Here is a 25,911-nt window from a genome sequence, read left to right on the forward strand (position 1 = left end):
AATAACTTAAATTTTTCCTTACAAAACTTTTCAGGTTATTTTAAAATATGCCCATAGACACCAAAAAAAGAAATTGTCTTGGCTTCTATGAATTATAACCTTAAGACGAGGGCTAAGTTAGTAAAATACCTTAAAATTAATGGATGATTTTGTTTGTATATATTAATTGGTCGGCCATTTGAATGTAAGATTCGCAGGAAGAGACGTTAGAGTTTAAGTACTTAATAGATATGCCAAGAAATGTCCCCCAGCAATACTACATTCAAATCATTGACTGGTCCACTTGAATCCACTTCACTTACAGATCAAATGGAATATATGTGTTCATCATTTAGACTGCGATTGGAGGTTGAATTGAGCTAAATTTTTTTATACGAATTATAATGAATTAAGTTGGTGAAACAAGTTATATAATATTTATTTAAAATTAATTTATATGTATTTATATTTTAAAATTAATTTAATATTATTTATAAAAAGTTAAAAAAAATTATAAGTCTTACGTATAAAAAAAATATTAAATTAAAAAAAATTTATAACTTTCACATGTAAAAAAATATTAAGATAACATGTATTTAATAATTTAAAAATTAAATATTTAAATATTAAATTCAATTTTAAATTCTCAGTAAAAACGAGTTATTATTCGAAAGATTCTATGTGAAAAAAGTTACACTCACCGAATAAGAAGTCCCGATTGTTTTTTTAACTTAATAATTAAAAAAAATATTATGAATTTTTTTAAAAAATATATATTTAAAAATAATAATAATAATTTAATATTTCTCGTGACGAGTCTCGTGCTGCATGATGTGGCACGGCTCTTAATTGTAGGCCAGCTTAGCGTTTTGTACGTACGTGTTCTGCTGCCAAACAGCTAGCTAGCTAGGATATATTAAATGTCCAGTGCTTTAATCCGCACACTAGTCGAGGGCTAGCTGATGACAGGCCAGAAAATGATCATAGTTGAAAGCAATCACTGGATACTGTACATATGCATATACATATATATAACAGCGCTCTCATTATAATAGTAATGTGATATGAATTTATTTTTATCTATTTCACTCACATTTAATTTTTACGTTAAATTATTTATATATTTTTTATCTAATAATAAATAATATTAATTTATTTTTTTAAAACTTTAAAATTATTTAATTTTATTATAGTTTTACTATATTATTATAATTTTCAAAAAATTGCTGCAACTAAATAATAGTAGGAAGTACGAAAGAAAACATTTTTTATTTATTTTAGCCATGTTTTAGTAGTCAATAACTATCAAATTTGACTCACAAAACTAATTTACTGTAAAAAAAAGTCATCTTATTTTACATTTATATAATCCAATTCAACATATTTTAGGATTTTAAGTCTTTTGTGGGTTTGAACGAAAAATATCATACACGCATTACGCCTCAAAAAGCAACATTCGAAATAAAATCCTAAAATAGAATGCTTGAATTCATCAACCTTTGACATAATTCTATTGTTGAGGGAAAAATGAGCGTATTGGCATATTCTTATGAAAATTTGTATAAAATAGTGTTGTAACAAGTGTTGTTGCGAAAAGACTTGAAGATTGGTCAAAGAAGGCGACTTCGCTCGACCCTCGCTCGACGGAGCGCTCAAGCGAACTCAGGCAGATTGCACCGCTCGACATTCGCTCGACGGAGCGCTCGAGCGAACTCAGGCAGATTCAACCGCTCGACCCTCGCTCGACACTGAGCTCGAGCGAACCCAGGTAGAGTGTGTCGCTTGACCCTCAGTCGACACTGAGCTCGAGCGAACTCAGGCAGAGTCGACAGCTCGATGCTTGTTCGACAGGTCGCTCGAGCGAACTTTGACAGATTGTTTCGCTCGACCTTTGCTCGACACTTCGCTCGAGCCAATGTTCCAGATCACTAGGGTTTTGAACGCCTCATTTGATGGGAAATATAAATAAAACAGGTTACCTTCTATTCTTGGTGTGGAGAATCAGAGCAAAAATCCTAAGGGCCTCCAAGAACTTCTTAGAGCAAACTCTCTCCCATTTGTTTGATTCTCTCTTGGATAAACATTTCTCCACCACAACTCATTCAAAATCAACTCTTACTTGAGTCCATTGAAGTGGACATTTTTGTTGGCCGGAAGAGTCCAGAGCTGCCGTTGATGCAGAGATCGAGCGGTTCTCGTGGGAAGCTATAGGAAGGTCGAAGTTCCGACACTACATGAGTGTAAAGATCGAGTGGGTCACTCGTGGTGTTGCAAGCCAAGTTTAGCTACTACAAAAGTTTTGTGAGTGTCTCTAAATTGGTTGTAACAAACTAAAATTTCTATAGTGGATTTGAGGTGGTGTCTTACACCCGGAGTGGTTTTAGATTTTGAAGATGTTCTTCAAATGAGTTTCCACTCCGTGATCAAAATCATGTATTGATTATTTGTGTTATTTGATTCATTTATTAACTGCTTGTTTGTCTAATATTCAAAAAGCCATAAAAATTAGTTTACACCTATTCACCCCCCTCTAGGTGTAGTGTTGGGTAGAACCACTGCTTTTTTACCTATAATTTAATTATAAGTGATTCTATGTATTAATATATGTATCTATTTAATGTGATTAATCAATAAATAGACTGTATTAAAAATAATACCAATTTAAATTTTAAATATAAAGTCATTAATATTAATATGTAAGTTTATTTGTACATAATAAAACTTTTCCTTTTTTTTTTTCCTTAGACATAATTGCTGCTTGCGATCATGTACAAAAAAAAAAAATGTCCACTTTGGTACAAACATATATAGGAATTAGATTCTCGTATGACGTACTCAAGAATCTCCTTATTAATTTGGCTCATCCTAACTTACGAAATGAGAAATCAGACACAGCCATGTCGATTTCATGTTGAGTACTGCGAACGGCTGATCCCGGTGGCGGAGACAATTGCGATGATGAGCTTGGCTCCAGATCTAGACGATCATCATCAATTGGCCTCATGACCTCTTGCTTAGAATGCCTAGTCAAGCTGGAATAATGATGAGAGTCGTCCATCGCGTGTACTAATCTCCTTGATCGGCTCCCTGGGGATATGGATGGTATTTCTCTCATGTCCCACTGATCGTTTTCATTAGCATCGGACTTTCTGGGAGATGTATGCAAGCTGTCAACGCTTTTATGGTGATTGCTGTGCAAGAGGTGAACTGGGGACATGCCGTGTGTTGGAGACGCTGGTCTGCTTGAAAATGGTGAATTGCCCTCTGAATGATAATGATCACGATGGCCGTGCTTCTTCTTTTTTGCCCCGTGACTCCAGTTTTTTAACGCCTTCGCCACTCGATCATTGAAGATGGTGGGTTTCATGGTAGAGCCCATCTGCAAAATCAGTCCAAACAATATTAATATTAATTAATTAATACTTGATCGTAATTAATTCGATGAATAACACGTAAAATTAATGTATTAATTCTTCTTATATATTTCTGATCACCTGAGTCACTAGAGCGTAGAGAGGCAAAGTCACATAACTGCACAGAAACTGTATGATGACCCTGATCAATCAAGAAAATAACATTTCCGTTTAGAGTACAAATTAATTAGCCATTATTAATTGTTAAACCTAATAATCACTAGTAATATCATGATCCGAAACATGGAGGTAACAAGATTATATATAGACGCGTGCGCGCATGCATGCATGTGTATTATTTGAGAGAAATGATACTTGGCGAGTAAGTGTTTAAAAAAATGAATAAATAAATAACTCACGTGAAAAAATAATAATTATTTTTAATAATATACTGGCCTAGTATTCTATTTTAAAACGACTATGTAACACTTATATGATAAAACTCACCCCAGTAAAACTCTGATAACGATAGCTTCGAGGCGCGGATGGAAGCAATTAATCACGCTTTTAGATGCATACTGAAATATAGGGAAATTAAAAAACATGATACACAAGTCAATCATCATGTTAAACATTTGTAGATGATCATGAGTAATTAGCTGGATCGATCGTGAGTCGAAAGTCACTTGGAACTTTCGTATTCAAGAACCGACATCATTAATTAATTATTAGTACTATACGTACGTACGTTATAACTTGATGATGGAATAAGTTAAAATTAGTGCAAGTGATCCAAGGCTTACCATACTCCACACAAAGAAGGCCAGTTGAAATGCATTCTGCAGTTTATAATTAAAATACATCACAAAATTAGAGGGCAAAAGCAAATTAATTAGGCTACGTACGTTAATTAGAATCAATATTATACACTGATGTATTATACATGGACGTACGCAATAATTTGTTCTGTATATAAAGAAACATCAGTCAATGTGTGTGTATGTGCGCATCATGTGAGAGAGAGCGAGAGAGAGAGAGTACCTGAAAGAGAACAAGGTGAATGAGAAAGAGAATGAAGCGAGGATTTCCGAACCAGAAAAGGTCGTCACCTGGCTGCACCACAGGTGTGCCCTTAACCACATCCCCTCTCTCTAGTATTCTCAGTCCCATTTCTGTAATGATCATGTGTAGCTTTGCACCCACCAAGAGGATTATCTGTAAAATTCACCACAAATCACCTCTTCCCTCAAAACCGATCGATGACCCAAATGACAAGAATGCAATTATAATTTGTTTCTGGTTCTGTAACTTACAATCAACGGGATAAATGGCAGCCATAGATAAGAATACCATCCTGTCCATACATAGAAAGAAACATTTCTTAGTTGTATTAACTAAACGCGATAAATATGGACTAAAAAATGATAACGTACGTACGTGGAACGTCAACAAGAGTGGACCCTTCCTTCTTTTAATTAGTCAAGGTACTTTTGCCAATTAAGCTCAAATTTGACTTATTTTACCCATAGTCCAAACTGAAGACATATATATGTACGTTTTGCTTACCATCTGGGTTGGACAGTAGGTATAAGACCGCAAAGAACCATAGGATAGGACTGCGCATGAGAAGCAAATTAAAGGTACTTAATATTTATAAGGATTCCAAGAATTGAAAATTGGAAGCTCAGATCATGAATCCAAGAAGAATGTTAATTTGTACGTTTGAGCACCAACCTGATCCCTACCACTACAACAAAATCCTCTTCAAGTGATTTCTTGATGTACTTTTGAAAATTAAATCTGGTTCCACTGTCCGGCGTCAGATGTGCCTGAAGGTCAAATAATATAACATCAATTGCAGCTCGATCCGTCCAATTATCAAAGGCCCACCCTTTTTTTCTTTTTTTATATGTATTTTTTTAATATTTTTAAATATTTTTTAAAAAATAATCTTTAATCATTAAATAAAAAAATTCGAGCATAACACTAAACAGTAAATTTGAGCGGTGAGAGAGTTCACGATCAAAGCGATTTGGAATCTCTTTCCCCTGCTAGCTAGGTGTACAAAATAGCTTGGTGAATTTGGAATCCTTACCACGATAAATCCATGTCTCAGTGCAAGGTAATCAACCTTTTTAACTGATCCCCAGAATTGTCTAAAGAAACACACCTGATACAAAAGGAGGAGAGCGACCAGCTTAAACCGTTGAATTGTACCTCAATTAAACCTGCTTTCGCCGTAAATTATTAAAAAAACAAAAAAAAGAAAAATAAAAAGACAATTTTATCCTTGATGATGAGGAAAGTCGTTTGACGTCCCTATCGGACTTAAAGACCAGGCACTGTCAAAGTTGAATTAGGAGACAGGCAGGCACATGAGTCAGCATGTGGCCATTAAATGAATTCTGGGACCCTCATCGATATATTATTACAATTATTAATCTATATATCATTGAAACAACAGTACTTAGTTCCTTGTTAAGTACGGCTGATGATGATCTTATACATAATATACAGAACAATGTTACATACAGTTATTTTTACGTATTTTTTATACACTTCATTGATATGATTAACTGGATTAATTTGTTTTTAATATCCAACTAATTATATCACTAGAGTGTACAAAAGAATGCGCGAAAGTGACTACACATAAAATTTTTGTAATATATATCAGTTGGAAACCTCATGTTTCAGTAGTACTTACTATCCAAAGCAAAATTGTTGATCGGCTCCAAGAGTTCAAATGTCTTCGTCCGAATGATGTATCCCTCGCAAACCTAAATCTATCTGGATCTGCAAACGTTAAATTGGAGTTAACAAACAGTTACATGACTTCTCAGAACATACATACATGATTTACCCAGTTTATATAAGTTTACCCTTATAGTACTTACCATTGTGGTAGTACTGATATTCAAGTGTCTGTGTTTCGACCTCCCAAGCCTTCCATTTTCTCATCTGCAATCCAAACAAGCTTTGAGAGAGAGATTGCAGTTTTGATCAGAATGTTCAACTAGTACGTACCTTGGTTCTGCCCAAAGCCATGGTGATGATGCAGTAAAGCACATGAAAAAGGGCCAAGACAAAGATGAATATATGGAGCTGGTGAATCGCATACGCAGACATAAAGGCAACTTTATCCTGCCATAAATATTCAGATAAAAGATCAGATTTTCAAAAACCAAATGACACTTTTACTATTTCCGTTAGAATATTGATCAAGTGAGTATAAACTTTATCATATCTTACAAATTTCAACTCATATAATAATTTCTTTATATTCCAGAATTCCAGTCTTTTTATTTTAAATTAGGAGCTAAACTAAAATACAATTTGGAAAAATAGAACAGAAAGAAAAAAAACTATTAAACAAAGAAACCGTTTCGATAGAGCTTACCCTGTCTGCGCATTTATCATGTCCTTTTGCTAACCTTCGCCTCTCAACGAAGCCAGATTCCAAAAATTGGAGTAGTTTCCGACCTTCCTTTTTGTCAGGGTCGCAGGGATGCCAAGTGTCTCCAATGTTCTTTGATATGCATATGCCAGAAACGGGATCTTGCAACACCGTTAGGAGCAAGGATATGAATCCCATTAGCATAAGCTCTGAATAAAAAACGAAAAATAATTAGCATCTATATGAACAGAGATTTGATATTTAATTTTGAGGATAAATGAACGATATTCAGAATGGTTCACTAGCTACCTGCTTTGATCTTTTCAAGCGCTTCCCCAAGAGCTCGCTTGTTTCTGTGTTTTAACCACTACAAAGAATGAAAGAATTTCAGTAATCAAGAAAATCATATATTTTCGAGAACGAGGTAGCTGTAATGACCCAAAATAATGATTTTTATGTAGATTAATTATATGAGGAAGTGAAATATTTAACGAGTAGCGTTTGGAATTGTGAGTACTAACTAGCACCTTGAAACTAGATCTATCTACCGATCGAAATAAGTATTTTTCTATTTTTGTGGATTACTACTGAATAAATAAACCGATGACGCTTACATGTTCAACAACATGAATAATATGCTCGATGAAGATTGAAATAACGATCAACACAAAGCAAACCACCGCCACAGCCCATGTTGGCGTTTTTTCCATTGTTCGCTCGGGAGCTAAATCTTTGGAGTCCATCGGAGAGTATCCCTAATTCTATGGATGCAAAACTCTGAGAAACTTGACAACAAACGTTGGAGAAACAATATTGGAGGAGATCGATTACAGAGATGATGATACAGATGCTGGCAGGCAACGACTCTCCACAGAAAAGATTGCAGCTTCTGATATTTTAGAATTTTAGTTCATCTCTAGATGTACGCGATGTGTGAGGTGAGCGTTTGCATTTTATAGTATTAATGATGGAAGTCTGAGCCAGGCATACTCGGTTCTACACCCCTGGCCCCGCGTACCTACGAGACCGAAGAGTACTGTTGATTTTATTAATGTAATTAATAGTGTTATTTTTTTAATATAAAATAATTATTTTAATCAACATCATCAGTAAAATATATATATAAATTACAAAAAAATGACTACCACTGAGGATAAATATCATTGCTAGGTATGTGTGACATATTCAACGAGCAGTAGTGATATTTACTGATTAGGTATGTGTGACAGAGAGCGCCATATTCAAAATTATTGCGTATTGATATTAAAGTGCCACTCCTCCCACGCAATTTTGTTGACCAAGCCTAAACGTGTGTAACATATATATAAATAGTGGAATTTACTGAAGTTTTTTCGTAAGTTATGATAAATATTTATGAAAAATATTAAATAAATTTACATAAAATTTATCAAAATTTTACTTCTTTATATATTAGTTATTAATATATTAAAAATTATTAAATTTAAAATTTAAATTTAAAAAATAATAATAAAATAAATTTTATAAATAAAACTGTAAGTATATATAAAATTACTCAATATTTATTCATCCTCGACAAAAGACAAGTTGCAAAAGAATTTTTTTTTATTTCCTTCTTCTTTAATGCCAAGAAGTTGACCATGGTCGCTTCTCAAATTTACTATTTCGGATTCAGTTTACTAACGCAACGTCCAGTCAATTGCTTGGGGTGAGAAAGTTGGAAACTTGTTATATTTGATGTCGTATTTTGCCATAATATATGAATATATATATTTATATGCATGTTAAGTGATCTTCTTAGTCATTTTCGGTCTACAAAATGATATTTTACCAATACAAAAATCCCATGCATAGAAAAATCGTCGAGAGAAATGAATCAACAATTATGAGGTTAGACAACGGAAGGGATTCCGGGCCATTCCAAACTGTGAAATGGCATGGCGCATTAATACCCTCGCAATAGAAAAGTCTTCGTTGTCTATCAGATTTTAGGTTTTTGTGCTAATTGGAAGACCTTGACGACTCTCATTCCTTGACGTGGAGGCTATTTGTCCAAGAGAATAAGATTAAGTTTGAATTTAGAAAAAATCAAATTGTCATCTTGATATGTAACACGTCACACTCTTTTTTTTTTTCTATTTTTTTTTTCTTATCAAAGATATGATATATAGATAATGAATAAAAAAATTTAATTAATTTAATAAAAAAAATTTTAATTTTTTTTTTTAAATGTGATGTGTAGAATGATGAGTAACAATATTCTTAAATTTAACATTATCTAAATCTATCTCAAATCAATTTATTGATAGAATTTATTATTTTTTAAAATTTATAAAAAAAAATTAAATTCATTTTAACTTAATTTATATTTTATATATTCAAATACATATTTTAATATACTTGCGTTCAAATATAATATCTCAAAAAATATGATTGGCAAAATAATACTATTTACAAATTATCAATTGATAGATGATCTTATGAAATCATCTAAATATCCAAATGAGATGTTAGATATGAATGCGGCATTCTTTCTGTCTATGGACGAATTCGTTGATTTTGGACTTCCATCTTCAAAATATTAATTAGAGATCAAAATGCTATTTGACTACATCAAGAATATTTAAGAAAATGTCGTACGTACACGCGTATGCATGCAGCAGCATTCTTTGCATCCAGAAATCCTGATGATCATCAATTCTGGATACAAATTCTTGATCGTTTGATGATAGAGTAGTACTTAGGAGTGCAATCCGAAACTTCGGTGGTACGACGTTGGACCGTCGTTATTGCTGCTTTTACTGATCATGATCATTTTCCTGGAAACGATTGCCGACTTCAACTTAATTGAAATTTATAAGTACTTGATGAGGAAAGAGATTATTATTATTATTTTTAACTTCTGGTTTTATTTTCCTGCAGTATCTCATTCAATTTAAGTTATTTGAACGCTAAAAAATTAAACAAAAAAAAAATATCATTATACATATAATTAGATTTTAAAGAGTGATCGATCTTGTTACTAGCAAAGTGTTTGTAATTCCTTATAAATTAAATGACGATATTTTTTTGTGCAAGAATCTCTTAAGATTTTCAGTCGCTGATCGATTTTTTTCTTGATTATAATTTCAATCACATCGTGTAATCCTATTTATGTAACCTGATTCGTCTTGTGGAAATCAAGTGCTCATGATTACAAAAGGCTAAAGTGATTAAGTACTAAAGCATTAATTAATTATTAATCGTCCTGTCTTGCATGACTAACGATTATGGGTACAAAAGTAGAGAGATACGCGGAGGTAAGAAGTCAAACTCATATATATTCTTTACTAATAATGTATATATTATGAAAGGTGTAAAAAATATTTTATTTTTTTTGTAAGATTTATTTTTTACACAAAAAACTTTATAAAATTTATTTATTCGGAACTTGTAACTAATATTTTTCTTTTTTTATAATATGGTTAGTTACGTTGTCGCTATTAATACGTTTTCTCCTACTCGTGCTGCTTCAATTTGATAGAGATCAAAACTTCTCTCCAATCAAAAGCTCTATAGCTCAACTTTTTAATTTTTCTCCCTCCAGACGATCTTGCTCTCATCTAAAAATCCAAAAATCATGTCTTCTCTGTCAAAAGGGGTGGAGATTCAGCTCCTCACTCCTCTTTTCTCGTTTGATGCGTTAGTTCAGAAACTGTTCAGTCTTTTTTTTTTTCCTTAAATTTTTATTTTATTTTCTATCCATGATAAGAACTGCCGATTTATTATTTTCCAGCCTCTCACGACTACCACGTGCCCCACCGTAAGACTTTCTAACCTCTGATCCTTCAAATGGTTGAAGTAGGATGCCAAACAAAATGGTACATGAGTCACACATGCTGTCATAGTCGTAAGCTATTGGACATATCCCTAGTTTGCTATCTTCTTATGTTTTTATTTTTCTAACCAAAAATATGGAAAAGAGGCATTAGAAGTCTCTTGCAATCAATCTAGACCACGAAATGCAATACAAATATGTGACTTCTGTTGTAATATTATAGTCTATTTTTGTTTTTATTGTATCAAAACTGCTTTAAGCAACTTTCCTTCATGGAAAATGGGTGGAGGTCAAGATATTGGCTCCAAATCCTCCCCATTGTTTTTATTTCTTATGTTGTATTTTTTGATGAAAAACTCTAGCTGCAGTCACCTCGGGCAGTCGCGGAGCAAACGGGTCTGATGTGGAGGAAATAAAAACGCACCGTTTTAACGAGTTTAGTTACTTTTCAATATTTTTCCAGATCTACTCTATCTCATTCACTTTTCCTCCCTCCCTTTTTTTCTCTCTCTGTGTTTCTCTCCCTCGAAGACGATTCCATTTCGCTGTCGCCAAGACTCTCAGTATTTCTCTCCCTCGAAGACGAAGACCTCTCTCCCCAAGACAAATAAACAAGTTCCAGCTCTCCAAAATGAAGAAAACAGAGGCAAGCAGTCATTTGCGACCTTAGATCTGAAACCTTATCGCACCCTCAGAAGCGGGAAACCACATAAATGGGTTTCAATCCGCTTTTCTTCAATTTTTGTATATGTTTTCGTTTTCATTTTTATTTTTAGTTTTTAATATTAACCGACTGCACAACAAATTTTACAAGACCCCAAGCTACAGAGGGGACTACCACTCGTTTTGGAACCTTCTTCCTCTCAGGATCCATGGTGATTCGGAGCTCAAGATCAAATAAAAAATTATAACCTCCAAATAGCTATAAAATGATGAGAATCGGAAACACCCCCAAAAGAATTGCCAAAATTGAAGAATTAAAAAAAAAAAAAATCTATGAGAATCAAATGGTTTTGTGGAGAAAAAATATTGAAAAATAAATCTCAAGCCAAAATAAAATTCAATAGGAACAAATCACCTTACTTGCAAAAATGAGGAAGCTTTTTGACAAAAAAGGAGAAAAATGGAGCGCATTAGAATATTCAAATGGAAGATCCATGAATGAAGAGACATAGGTAACAGGAAAGAGCCATAAGAAAGGAAAACCTTTGAAGAAGAAATAAATATGAAGGTGAAAGGAAAACTTTAAAAGAAGAAAGAAATTTGATGGGTAATTTTACGGCATTCAGGACTGCTTAGTATTGTTCCATTTACTGAAGCTCAAAGAGAGAGAATGAGAAGGTTGGCTGCGAAGCTGTATAAATGAAAATAAAATGCACATGTGTTTGCGTCTTTGCAAATTGAGGGAGGGAGAGAAGATATATCCTCAGGTACTGTAGATTGGTTTGCAAATTGAGGGAACTCTTTTGCAGTAAAACAAAATAGTAGTGAAATGCTGCCGTTTTTTCTTATTTGTCGTTGATGCATTCCACGTAAGATGTCGATTGCACGGCAACTCCCACCAAAGACTGTACGTAGCAATTCTGTTTTCTGATTTAGGATGAATGGTAGGGTCTCTCACTCTGTTGACTATTGTATTATATAATTGTTAAATATATTTATAATATACTTGTTTAGAAGAAAAAAAAAGCTCTAGAGTTAAAAAAAAATAGACACATGATATTTTTTATTTTAGTATTTCAAATAGAATAATGATATATACCACATTCTTAAAAAATTTACTTACTTCTTTTCGCATTTGCCTCAAGAGTTATACACCATGCACATACCAACATGTGATTTATCATTTTTGTTATTCTATTTAAACATACATATTTACATATAAATGTGTGTGCATTTAAATAAAATGATAAAATTGATAAATTATATATTAATGTCCGGTCATGTAAGGGATAATAAGCAAAATTTTTCTAGCCTAAATTAAACTCTTAGATATATATTAATCTACAGGCCAGATCAAAGCCGTAATTAGGAGACCACATCCACAGAAGCAGCCAATTTGGACTAGATTTTCCACAAGCCTCAAAAGCGATGTATATATCGACATCAAACCATCAATTAGCTGCAACCTATCTGCAAGTTGGCCATCCAAATTCAATAAAATTTTAAAAACAATATTAGACCATACTTTATTTCGTAACCAATTGGGGTATATCGATGGGTACGTAGGACAAATAATATATATGCCTTGCTAGCTTATGAATGAAATGTGTCAATGTTTATCCTGATCTTGATGCAGTCAGTCTCACCCACTCCTATATATATATATATATATATATGATTTTGGCAATTGGCATGACCCTCTCAATATATATTAATACGGCACTGCAAAGGGGCCATGCATGACCCCACTTGAAATAATGGTATTAAAAGTAATAGGTGAGAAGGACCACCAAATTTAAGAGCATGCATACATTCTTGTAACATGGAAAATTTGTGTGTTTATCTTACTTTTTTGTGTATGTATATAATAACTAGTACAATAATATTAATATATATATATATATATATATTTATATATATTGTCCCCCTACTAGATCGACCAATATTGAGTTGTGGCGGATAATACTCGCGTATCAACCAATATTTAATCAGAAACTCAACGTAGACATGATTAATTTCACTTTCGCATCACTCATGATAACATTCAAATAAAAAATATATACATATGAAAACTATGATCTTAATTTACAATCCAAGAAAAAAATCATAAACCCCCCCCCCCCCCAAAAATTAAACATATATATGCATGCACTAAAAAAAAGTAGTGAAAATTTTTCATCCACCGGGCACCAACGACTTATTTCATGCACAAACAAATTAAATGTACACTATGCTACAAGCTGCGTTGACGACATTCAGCTCCTATGTTCCGTTCCAACCTGCTTTGGCTTATTCTTTGCGAAAATCCAACAAGTTCGTCATGTTGATTTCATGTTGAGAGAGAAGAGCTCCCGGTAGTACTACTGGAGGCAATTGCGACGAGCTTGGCTCTTGAATTGGCCTTATCCCTTCAGAATCATGATGATCAGCTCCAGTACTCGGGTTATTTGAGGATGGTAAGTACTCTTCTAGCTCTAGGTCGCAATCATAAGCAATATTATTTTCAAGATTGGACTTTCTTGGAGATGCATGCAAGCTTTGGAGGCTGCTATGGCGATGGTTGCGCAAGAGGTGTACAGGGGACATCCCGTGTGAGGGAGTCGCTGGCCTACTCGACAATGGTGAATTGGCCTGCTGATCATGAGAATGATGGCATTGTTTGGTGTTCTTTTTTGCCGTGCGGTGCCAATTTTTTAACGCTGCTGCCACTCGATCATTGAAAATGGTGGGTCGCATGTTAGAGCCCATCTGTACAATCAATCAAAACGGTATATATATTTGTTAAATAACCTCTCATGCATTGGTGAAGTTTCCCTCAAAAATTCTTTTTTTTCTTTTTTCTTCTCTCTTTTTTTTTTTTTAGTACTGCATGTGGCAATTAAGAAAGATAGACCTGAGTCACTAGAGCGTAGAGAGGCAAAGTCACATAGCTGCATAGAACTTGTACGATGACCCTGATCAAGAAAATGACATCCATGAGCGTGTCGTCATTAGACTTAATGAAAATCAATAATCATAGGTCATGATATACTCTTGATCATCCAGTTAAACATGCTGCATGTTAACGTTAATGGCACCAGTGTTGATCATCGTGATCATGAAACTCACCCCATTGAGATTCTTACGACGATATCTTCGATGCGCTTATGGAAGCAATTTCTCTTGCCAAATTCGTACTGAATCATGAGATGAAAAATATATATATATGAGGAAAATTTGAGAAATTAATCATATATGTATTTGCTCGACTATACATAGACAAGTAACAGAGTTACATAATGCATGTTTCCGTACTACTCAAAGCCGAATGAAGATTCCCGAAAAATTCTTATCTAAATTTTAGGGTCTAAAATGAGAGGAAGAGAGACATATTTATTGAATATTCAATATATATTATCCAAAAATATTCACACAGACAATTAACAATCACATGCGCGCAATAAATATATGGTGAAGTGTCCAGTACTTCATTATATATATGTATTTTTCTTTCTCACTTTAGGTCCCCTTTAGGAATGCTTTCATGAGCACGATGCACCACGAATGTCACATGAGGCTTTCTATGGTAATGACGCAGCTAGACATCATAATTAACTACTTTATTATACGTATAAGATGATTGAATAAGTACATGAGAAAAATGGAAGGCGTACCAAACTCCAAACAAAGAATGCGAGTTGAAATGCATTCTGCAGATCATCACAAAGAGGCCAGAAGCAAAAGGCCAATGTTAGAATATTCTAAATACATAGACTAGTGTCATGCATGCATATATACGTGATTTTTTCGAGATACCGAAAATACCTGAAAGAGAACAATGTGGATAAGATAGAGAATGAGCCAAGGGCGTCCAAACCAGAAAAGGTCATCACCTGGACGTACCACAGGCGTACCCTTGACCACATCACCTCTTTCTTGAATTCTTAGCCCCATTTTTGTAATGATCACTTGTAGCTTTGCTCCCACCATCAGGATTATCTGTAAAATTCACCACAAATTAACCACATGACTTCCACTACTACTGAACATTAAGCAACACAAAAACGAGAATCTAAAAGAGAAAGCAATAGGCTAGGAATGTAGAAAAGTAGTTTGTTTCTGGTTTTGAGCTTACAATCAATGGGAGAAATGGTAGCCATAGATAAGAATACCAGCCTGTCCATACGTAGAAAGAAATATTACTCAGTTTGTAGTCAATATGGCGGTCCACGATCATAAATTTCGACAAAAAATGAGAAGGGAACAAAAAGAGTGGACCCTGTTCGTATATGGGTCAGACAAAAGCCAAAAATTATTGTATTGTCAAGCTCAAATTTGACGAGACTCTAATTCCAAATATGATAAAAATTGTCCAGATTTGTTGAGAAAAAAGTAGTATTTAGCGTACCATATGTGTTCGACAGTAGGAATAGCACCGCAAAGAACCATATGATTGGACTGCGCATGATCAGGATTTTTAAATTGAATTTAAAAACCAATCGAAGAAGCAGAAACCTTCTATCTGAAAAAAAGAAAGAAAGAAAGAAAAGTAGCAGAAACCTGAAGATGAAAGAGCACCAACCTGATCCCAACCACAACTTTAAAATCCTCCTCAAGTGATCTGGTGATGTATTTTCGAAAATCAAATGTTGTTTGACTTTCGGGTGCCAAATGTGCCTGAAATCATTACCCAACGTAACATTGCATCGCACAGCGGCTCCATTAATTGTCAGTGTGAATTTGGATTCTCTTTTCAGACGAAGTTTAAAAAAAAAAAAAAAAAACTGGCACTTACCATGATAAATCCGTGTCTCAGTGTGAGGTAATCAACTTTGGCAACTGACCTGAAGAACTGTCTGAAAAAACACACCTGATGAAAGGAGAAGAAAATTAGGGAGTTTAAACAATTGATCATATATACTTGAGCAGGTTCCATATTATAACATCCATACATGCAGAGAAAGTTTCCATATACCGATTAACTCCGTAGTTCTTTACAAGTTAATATTTATGAATGTAAATTCACATTTACATGAGGAGACATTTAATTTACATTAATATCTCAGTAACTTACTAGCCAAAGGGAAATTGTTGACTCGCTCCAGAAGTTCAAATGCCTCCGCCCAAATGATGTATCCCTTGCAAATCTAAATCTCTCTGGATCTGCATTAATTAGAGGATTTTTTATTTTTTTAAACCACACAATTCACACTGTCAAACTGAAAAACTAAAAGCATTGAAAGAAGCCTGATCCCCGCCATTTAGATATATTTGGGGGAGAGGGAATAAAGATTATATATATCATCTGTTTGTGTGTATTTTTAATTTTATAGAATCTATTAGGGTTGCGACCCGACCCAATACAACTGGGTTTGTATTTAATCCGACCCGGCCATGCTCACTTAAGGTGCCAAACCGATCCGATCCGACCCGAATAAAATAAAATCGGATCAACCCGTATGAACTGACATTTACCCCCAAAAAACAAAAAAAAAAAAAATTCTCCTTCTGCACAAGGATTTAGCTCAGATTTGATTACAAATTTCATTCGCAGATCTGAAGACAAATTTCAATCTCAACCTCAATCTCAGATTCTTCCCAATCTCAAGAAAAAATCCCAAAAAAAAAAAAAAAAAAAAAAAAAAAAGAGCAAAACTTCGCAAAGCAGTGGCGAAAAAATCCCAAGCTCGTAGACATTCCTAATCTGAGGTCCATGATTGAAAGCTTAGCCGCTAATCCCTAGTTGCCTACGCCTTGAGCCACTCACCACCCCTGTGCGAAGTCATCGTCGATTACCAAGAAGAACTCTGTGCAAAATCTAAAACCCATAAAGATTGAACATAGAAAAAATACCCCAAAGATAAGAAAATAGAGAAAGCCATCATCGATGGTGATGTTGAAAACCAAAGACAAAGAAGCTAGATCTATGTGTGTATGGTATCAACTAATCCAAATTGAAAGCTAGATCTATGTGGCAAAAAGTTATACCCAACAACTCAGATCTAAAGAAGTATCATCGTGAGCTCAATGTGTAGATCTGGAAGCAAGCAGCCATAAGCTTTAGATCACAAAGCAAATCTGGCCAACACTCCCTTTAATCTTCACCATAATTTCTCCTTTCCCAAAATAAATCCTCGATCTTCATTCATCATCCGCTTCAATCGTCTAGTTCAATATTGGTCTTTTTTTCTGACTCTTTGGAATCGGATCCGGTTGGCACAACACAAATGGGTATTTACAGTTCTTCGTGTTTGACGGACGTCGCCGCGGCCAGGCTCATCTTACAAGACGGTCGGCTACAAGAATTCTTGTACCCGGTTAAGGTTTCTTATGTTCTGCAAATGAACCCCATGTGCTTCATCGCAAACTCCGACGAGATGGACTTCGACGACGTTTGGGTGGCGGCGAGAAATTTGGGTGCGGCCGGAAACCGATTTCTCCGATGGTTTTCCCAAGCGACGAACTGAAGTCTCCGAGAAGAGTAGTTTCCAGTGGTGGGTTGAGGAGGGGAAGGACTGGTGGACGCCGTGCATCGGTTTCAACTGAAAGATATTCAGATCCGATATTAAAACCCGCAATTTAATTTTGAACCGATGAAACCGACTTTTGTCGGGTGGGTCCATTCGGGTTGAGTAGGCCATCGGTCTTTTTGCACAGGCCTAGAATCTATCTCTGACTAAAGCATTTTTTATCTAGATATACTTCCCAAATTGACCGTGTTTTTTTTTTTTTAATTATTATAATCTACTATATATGATGCTGAGCATTGTCAAAGGAAGAAAGACCCTGATCTGTAGAGCAACTGACTAAGTCCATACAGTTTTATTAATTTTATAAAATGAGTATATTTTTTTTATTATGTGACGTCAAACATAATTAATTAATTAATTTTACTAGCTAGCTAGGCCAAGTCATAGTGTAGTAGGTTTTATTAAAAGATAATGTAAACCGCATAAATAATATATGGGAAACAAAAATTGACCCATTGCGCATGCATGACTCTGAAAGTTGAGACCTACCATTAGAGCATTTATATTCAACTGTCGTTGTTTCATCCTCCCAGACCTTCCATTTTCTCATCTGCAATCCAAACAAGAGTTTAGATCATATCCATACAATAGAGAGGGGAGAAAGAGGGTGAGAGTTGATAGTGTAAATGCGCGCATGTTATTAAACTACCTTTGTTCTGCCCAAAGCCAAGGTGAAGATGCAGTTGAGAACATGAGAAACGGCTAAGACGAAGATGAATATATGGAGCTGGTGAATCGCATACGCAGACATAAAGGCAACTTTACCCTGCCAAAATAGGCAACCAAAAGCAACTTAACCCCCCTAAATTCAGCTTCCAATTCATATGATCAAAGTACTATGTATTGGTGATACATAGTACTACCATGTAAATTGGTGATACATACTATGTAAATTCACTTAAGTAGCTCAAGGATACCATTTTGAAACATGGAATCAAAAGATCAAAAAGCGATTAAGCAAAGGAATGATAGAGCTGCATGCTTACCTTTTTTGCGCATTTGTCATATCCTTTTGTAGCTAACCTTCGCCTGTCACCGAAGCCAGATTCCAAAAATTGTAGTAGTTTCCGACCAGTATTATTCTGATAATTTTTCTTTGTCCTACTCTTCAACTGTTGACAGGGATGCCAAGTGGCTCCAACACTCTTCGGTATACATATTCCCGAAATAGGTTGCTGTAACACTGTTAGGAGCAAGGATATGAATCCCAGTAGCATCAGCTCTGACAAAAAAATAATTAAAAAAAAAGGGTTAGGCTAGCTATCATCTATGCATGATAACAGGCAACCATTTTTCAAAAAAAGAAAAAAGAAAAGCGCCAATGAGCAGAATGTGAACTACCTGCTTTGATCTTTTCAAGTGCTTCGTAAAGAGCGCTCTTGTGTTTTTCTTTTAGCCACTATATTATATAAAGATGCAAGAGAACTTCAGTAATCAAGAAAGAATTTCAAACAAAAGAGAGGAAAAAAAATCAGGATCGAGGCAGTTCTAATGAGGAAGTTTAACAGCTCTGCCCCAAAAATCTGTAAGGAGTATGTTTTGGTTGTGGTTAAAGATTGAAGAAGTTTGATCGATCCAACCAATTACAAAACTTCAATATCTAAGTCTGCCGTATGAAGAAAGTTTATTTCTTAAACTCCACCTAGAGCCAGCTTATAATAAACTAAAGTGATCAATATTTTCTTTTCGGCGGGATGCTAATTACTGGACAGATAGATAATGCTTACATGTCCAATAACATGAATAATATACTCGATGAAGATTGAAACAACAATCAACACGAAGCACACCACCGCAACAGCCCATGTTGGCGTTTCCTCCATTGTACGCTCATAATCCGGTTTGGAGGCCATCCTATCGTGTCTCTCAAATCGATGCAAAACCAATATTAATTAACGATGCTGAAAAAATTATAATGAAGGAGGTGGTTGCAGAGATGACGGTGGAAGTAACCAAGCAACCTCTTGCAAGTTCCACACAGAAAGATCCCCAAGTATATATAATCTCTCTATATATGCATATATATAGTGTCTGTTGTTTATTATATATACGAACAGTAATGTTGGAGTCGGAGAATAAAGCATGGGACTGAAAAAGAAAGTCAACGGAATACAAAAGGACTTCTTGACAAATTCAAAGAGAGGAAGTTAGTCAGTCACAGAGAGAGAGATTCCAATCATAAACTACTTAATTAATCCCCCGAGCCTCCCCAAGGCGGGGCGAGTCTAGATCGATCGAAGATAATTATCCCCAAGCTTTAAATAATTATTCTTCCTACCCAATTTTATTGACCGTTAACCTAATTAAATGGATGAGCAATATTATATACAGTCGTAGAATTATAAACGTCGCGTAATTAATTTAAAAAAGAGTAGAATCTACAATTAAAAAGTTAGTTTTTTTTCATGTAGGTCCCATATTAATTCATTTTTTTTAAAATAACTGCACGTCATTTACACAATCACGATTGCAAATATCATTTGGCTAAATGGATAATACATACACATGATTCCCAAAACAAAACAAAAATAAAACTAATCATGATCATGTATACATGGAACAGGCTAGCTAGCTATGGCGATAGTCAAATGCTCCAGACATTTTAATATACCTTGTTTAATTAGAAGACCGAGACGAAGTACGTACCTTTTGCCTTGACCGGTACTGCTAGCCAGTTTAGTTATCAGTTTTACCTGGGGAAAAACTACTGGTACATTGATCACTTCCCTACCAATCATGATATGACCTAGCTATACGTACCCTTCCCCGGTTTTTTCTTCGATTAATTTCCTATCGCCATGATGACCAGGTCGCTTTTTCTTTTTTAATTTCCAAAATATTACCATTATTAATTGAATATTGAATCACGTTAATCTGCAATGACAAACTAGACTCCGTCAATATTGTTCTCTTCGAAAAACAGTACGTGTTCTAATTACTTTTTTAGGTCGGCCAAGAATTATATGCACGCAATAGGCCGTGATATAGATAGTATACTACTATATCTACAAAGCTCGCAAAAGACTACTATGATCGATGTTCTTAAATTATAATTTGGCATTTTCCGTGAGGATCGCAAGGGAACGATATTCATGATGTATATGGCGACATCAAGCTAGCTAGCTGCAGCCCTTCAAATTTAAAATTAAAGATCATCAATTATTAATGGTTAACTTTCGCATGAACTGTCGACGGACAAATTGATCCAGTTACTTGGATCGCTTGATCTGATTAGGTCAGTGGATCATGAAGATAGTCCAAGAATACGATGGTCATATATATATCGACGTTACTGTTATAAAAATAGACATCGTAATCGCTTGTGAAAGTTGCTTCCAGTACTGTTCCACGTACCTGGCCGCCGTAAACATATTATAATATGGAACTTGACGTATATGCATGCAACAGTACTACCCGGCCTCAAGAGTCCATGCATCCATCTAATAATTATTGGTAGTGAAAGGGTTATTCTATTATTGTCTATTTATTATTTATAAATGATCTTTTTATTCTTTTATCATTTTTTTAAGTATTTTTTTAACCTCATTAATTATTAAGAAAAAAATTAAAAATATATATAATTTTATTAATAGTCACTGCTTTAATCATTAAGTAAAATTAAAAATTAAAAAAAAATCAAATCTAAATAGAGTAGTAAGTAAATAGTAGGAGAGTTGTGACCCTATCATTTTCCTATAATTATATGGCACTTAATATGGGTGATGGCCGGAGAGTATCTTACTTAGGGGAGGTGTAACAGCCCGCTAGAAATTCAATTGTGAAATTTCTATTAACTTTAGGAACCTCGTGAAAACTCCATAAGTTTTCACGAATCCATTAATCGTATAGGTTTTTGTCTAACTACATAGTTAATGTTATTATTTACTATGGTATCAGAAGTGTGTTTTTGATTATTGGAGATAGTTAGAAGTGTCAAAATGTATTATGGTTTATGCCATTAGACTCGGAGGGTTATTTAAAGTCCTATGGCGCAATAACATTTTTTCATATTTTTGGACTAAACGTCTGTTCAAAACTGTAGATATTATTGGATAAAAAAAAATATCTTGAGGTAATTTTCATGAATATTATTGGGTAAAAATATTTTGAGTTGATTTTTATAGATATTATTAGATAAAAATATCTTAAGTTGATTTTTTGTAGATACTATTGAATAGAATATTATGAGATAATCTTTTATAGATATTTTGGGTAGGAGAAAACTACACTCAACTTTCAACTCCAGCCTCATCTCTTCCATATCTCATCCATAAGTATCTCCAACTACCTCTCCCCACGAAATTATCTTCATTTACACTTTCCATTAAAAGAATATCAAACGCTCTCTCTCGGACAGCTTTTAGGAGGTCTTTTGCACACCCATTTTGAAGCTTTTGTAAATATTTTATCATAAAGTCTCATTCATATAAGTTGTTCATTTTTTAGTCTAGTTTACGTGGATATCTTATTTGTCCCATTTGAAGATCATTTGGTCAGTCAAATATTGTATAAAATATAAAAAGGTCATTCTGGGAGATAAACTGGAGAATATGTTATAGTTTGGAGTTTTTGACCAAGCTAATGGATAGATATTGGTCCGAAATTTTTACGGAGTATTGTTAACATGTATATATGATTATTAGTTGAAGATTTTTGCATGATTAAAGGTTTTGATGAAATATTTTCTTAAATTTAGAAACTTAGAAACTGGAAGAGGAAAAACAGTTTCTATTTTGAGAAAGTTTAACTTTTTGGTGGTCTAAACCTATTCTAATGACTTTGATAATTTTATTGGAGAATCCTAAGCATCTTATATATATTTTAGGACATCTTTTTAAACCATGTGATGGTTTGGTTTGAAGAACATATATTTATAAGTCATAGATCAAGAGATTTATCAAAACTAGTTGAGGAAAAAGTTTTTGTTTTTGGACTAAGTGTAAAACCAAAAACTCCAAATGTTATTTTGTGATTTTGGTGACTTTAGTTTGATGATTTAAACCATGGTTGATGTTAGGATGATATTATGAATATGTTAGAAGTAAGATTTGATTTTTGAAATTCTTGGAGATGTTTTGATTTAAGGTCAAAACTTGTGATTCAAGTGCTTGGATCTTTTTACAAAAAAGTTTGGTGTTAATTATTAGCTTTTTTCTAAATGGATGTTTTAAGTATGGTTTTGAACTTAGGATTGGAAGATGTTTGTTGCAAAATTTTGGTTTAAGCATGAGTTTTGAAGTTGGAAGGAATTGCAACAAAAATCAGGGGAAATGGCCTATGGATGTTTCGGCCATAGTGTGTTCTTCATAGTTGTGTTTTGTTTTAAATTTTTCTGAATTGATATTTAAGTTGGACAAAATTTACATGAGGAATGTAAATTTTAAAAACTTTTGGAGTTAATATGCAAAATCCTTAAGTTATGAGTAAAACGGTCATTTTTCCACATGTAGAGAGTAAAGTGAAAATTTTACTCTTTAAGTTAGTATTTTTCATATTTCAAATATTTAGTGATTTAGTTCTAACTTTTAGAATCACTAATTACAGTTCCTCGTGGTCGCACTTGAAGTTTTATAAGAAACGCAAAGATCGAGGTAAGTTAGTTTTTAACTTACTAGCAGTCTACTGTGTATATGTGCTAAGTAAAGGAACTACAGTGTATATATATGTGTTATCATATATGTCATGTCATGCCAAGTTATCACGTAATTGTCTATTATACAGAATTTATTCTGTCGTCAATTTTTATCTGTTACATAATATATTCTGTCATGTATTACTGTACCTTACAAGTACGTCATGCTAAGTATGTCATCTATTACATGTATGTCAAGTCATGTAATATTCACTATTGCAAGTATGCCATGTTAAATATGTTGTCTATTATATATTATGCAATGTTACGAAATATTTCTATCTCAAGTTGGTCATGTATTTCAAGTTATATTCAAGTTACGTTATGTTACGTCAGGGCTTTAGTCATTTCGTATTCCAATCACGTTTCATCTTAATTACTTATGTATGGGGTCACAACAATTGTAACGCATACATTACGTGAGACACAGCAATTGTGACACGTAGAATACATGGGGCCACAACAACTGTGGAGTATGTATTTAAGCAATTAAAGAATAAGTTTCCGTAGAATACATCGGGCCACAACAACTGTGGAGTATGTATTTACACGTAGAATACATGGGGCCACAACAACTGTGGAGTATGTATTTTTCATATTAAGTCAAGTTTGTGTAGAATACATGGGGCCACAACAACTGTGGAGTATGTATTTACACGTAGAATTCATGGGGCCACAATAACTGTGGAGTATGTATTTACACGTAGAATACATGGGGCTACAACAACTGTGGAGTATGTATTTTTCATGTTAATTCAAGTTTGTATAGAATACATGGGGCTACAATAACTGTGGAGTATGTATTTACACGTAGAATACATGGGGCCACAACAACTATGGAGTATGTATTTTTCATGTTAAATTAAGTTTCAGATCAAGTTCATGTCAAGTCAAGTTCAGTTCATGTTTCAATTTAAGTTATGTCAATTATGCTATGTTCTACGCCAAGTTATGCTTTAATTACTTATGAATTTGATTATGCATTTATGCTTTTACTGTCATGCATGCATCATTAGTTTGTGTGGAAGTTTTTTGTTAACTTACTGAGATTTGTAATCAAATCTCACTTTGGTAGTCCCAACTACCATTCCCCCCGAATGGTAGATCTTGTTACAGGACCTGAAGGAGAATCGGGAGCTGATCAACTAGACACAGTTAACTAAGCGACGGTGTGACGTTAATGTTAATATAGTAGTTAACGTAAATTACTATTTGTACAATCGAGTTGCATCTTTAGTACTTTTTGGATCATAACTATTTTGGACTAGTGTTGTGATCTACTCGATGGGTCTTTATGTATGAAGTATGTTTTAAGCATTTGAGATATTTTCAATTTGGTGCATAGTATTGCTAAAGAAAAAAATTATCCGCTGTGAATATTGCATAATGTTAAATGCATGTTAGGAACATTGCATCTTATATGTCATGAACGGGGGCAGGTAACCTTGTGTTGCATGTCTCGACGCTTCAAATGTCCGTCCGATCCCAAACAGAATTTGGGGGCGTCACAGGAGGTTTGGATATATAGTGAATTGAAATAAGATGAGTTAAAATGAAAGTTGAAAGTTAAATAAAATATTATTTTTTAATATTATTATTGTTTTAAAATTTTAAAAAGTTGAATTATTTATTGTAATTGTTATGAGAATTTGAAAAAATTAAAATAATTAAATGAGATCAAATGAGATGATCAGATGAGTTAAAAGCATTCAGCTTGTATCAAAACCTAACCTAAAAGTCCCATACTAATTAGAGCATTGACATTATATATGTATAACGAATAATATACTATAAAAATGACTCATTTTAATAGAAAATATTCATTTTCGTAATAAATAACTAACCACAAATGTATATTTTGTGATGTGTGTGTGTATATATATATATATATAGGAGCTTTAATATGAGCCTCTTTCTAGCTGGGATGAAAGTTACCCTTTTGCACAAAGAATTCTTAAAATAGTATATATAATTATAAAATTTCTCAAATATCAACCATAGTTTCATACCAAATTATTAAGATTTATGACATCAATATTTACCAATTTTTGAATATGGTAGAACCAGCAACCTACATTTATTCATCTACACTCCACTATGACATTAATCTGAAGCCGCCGATCTTCCACATTTATTGGGAGACTGACTCATTCAGAATTATTAAAGAGATCGGATGGGATAGAATCGCTAAGCCAAATATATAGTGAAGATATGAGGTTGAGTATGAGTTTAGAAGTACTGCATCATCATGTGTAGTGGTTAGGGGCATAAATTTCCAAAAAATGTGGGAGACTAGTCACTCATCGGTTATCCTATCCCATCTCTCTTTAATTAACGCGTGCATGAACTTTAATTAATATTATGCGATGGTACTCCAAGAGCATGCGAAACTAGCAAGCCGCCCATCAAGCCTCAATCTCTAATCCTAAGCTTTTGCCTCTTTGTCCGTCTCCTACCATGTATATAGTATCAATTAATCATGATTCGAAGAAAGGGCCGGGGGGAGTAATTACAGTCTTCATCAAATGCGTCCAAAGCGCGATTGATTGCAATGATCCTTCACGTCTATGATCTCCAACTAT

General features: G+C 34.0%; 1 protein-coding gene across 3 annotated transcripts; it reads right to left on the reverse strand.

Annotated features, from left to right (window-relative positions):
* Window positions 1–2,639: 2,639 nt before the first annotated feature.
* Window positions 2,640–19,565, reverse strand: LOC122289537 (MLO-like protein 6). Of its 3 annotated transcripts, none has more exons than XM_043096647.1 (15): window positions 7,344–7,669; window positions 7,039–7,096; window positions 6,733–6,890; window positions 6,360–6,476; window positions 6,230–6,293; window positions 6,040–6,128; window positions 5,428–5,502; window positions 5,067–5,161; window positions 4,899–4,948; window positions 4,646–4,686; window positions 4,374–4,547; window positions 4,136–4,171; window positions 3,840–3,910; window positions 3,474–3,534; window positions 2,640–3,358 (listed from the first exon to the last, which is right to left on the reverse strand). In XM_043096647.1, the coding sequence occupies exons 1-15, from the start codon at window positions 7,470–7,472 to the stop codon at window positions 2,840–2,842; spliced, it is 1,737 nt and encodes a 578-aa protein (XP_042952581.1). In that variant the 5' UTR covers window positions 7,473–7,669; the 3' UTR covers window positions 2,640–2,839. The 3 variants fall into 3 exon arrangements, with proteins under 3 accessions (XP_042952581.1, XP_042952570.1, XP_042952590.1); XM_043096636.1 differs by having other exon boundaries at window positions 6,733–6,938; window positions 7,344–7,668; XM_043096656.1 differs by lacking the exons at window positions 2,640–3,358; window positions 3,474–3,534; window positions 3,840–3,910; ... (10 more) ...; window positions 7,039–7,096; window positions 7,344–7,669 and adding exons at window positions 13,197–13,936; window positions 14,082–14,142; window positions 14,297–14,364; ... (10 more) ...; window positions 19,039–19,096; window positions 19,425–19,565.
* Window positions 19,566–25,911: the final 6,346 nt, after the last annotated feature.

The sequence above is a fragment of the Carya illinoinensis genome, chromosome 1, assembly GCF_018687715.1.
Source record: "Carya illinoinensis cultivar Pawnee chromosome 1, C.illinoinensisPawnee_v1, whole genome shotgun sequence".
In the NCBI taxonomy this organism is placed as follows: domain Eukaryota; kingdom Viridiplantae; phylum Streptophyta; class Magnoliopsida; order Fagales; family Juglandaceae; genus Carya; species Carya illinoinensis.

Coding starts and splice junctions, on each gene's coding strand:
- LOC122289537 (XM_043096636.1), bottom strand. CDS start 7,472: ATGGACTCCAAAGATTTAGCTCCCGAGCGAACAATGGAAAAAACGCCA. Junction 5,162..5,427: donor TGAGACATGGATTTATCGTG/GTAAGGATTCCA, acceptor TTTGACCTTCAG/GCACATCTGACGCCGGACAG. Junction 4,548..4,645: donor TGCCATTTATCCCGTTGATT/GTAAGTTACAGA, acceptor TGAATTTTACAG/ATAATCCTCTTGGTGGGTGC.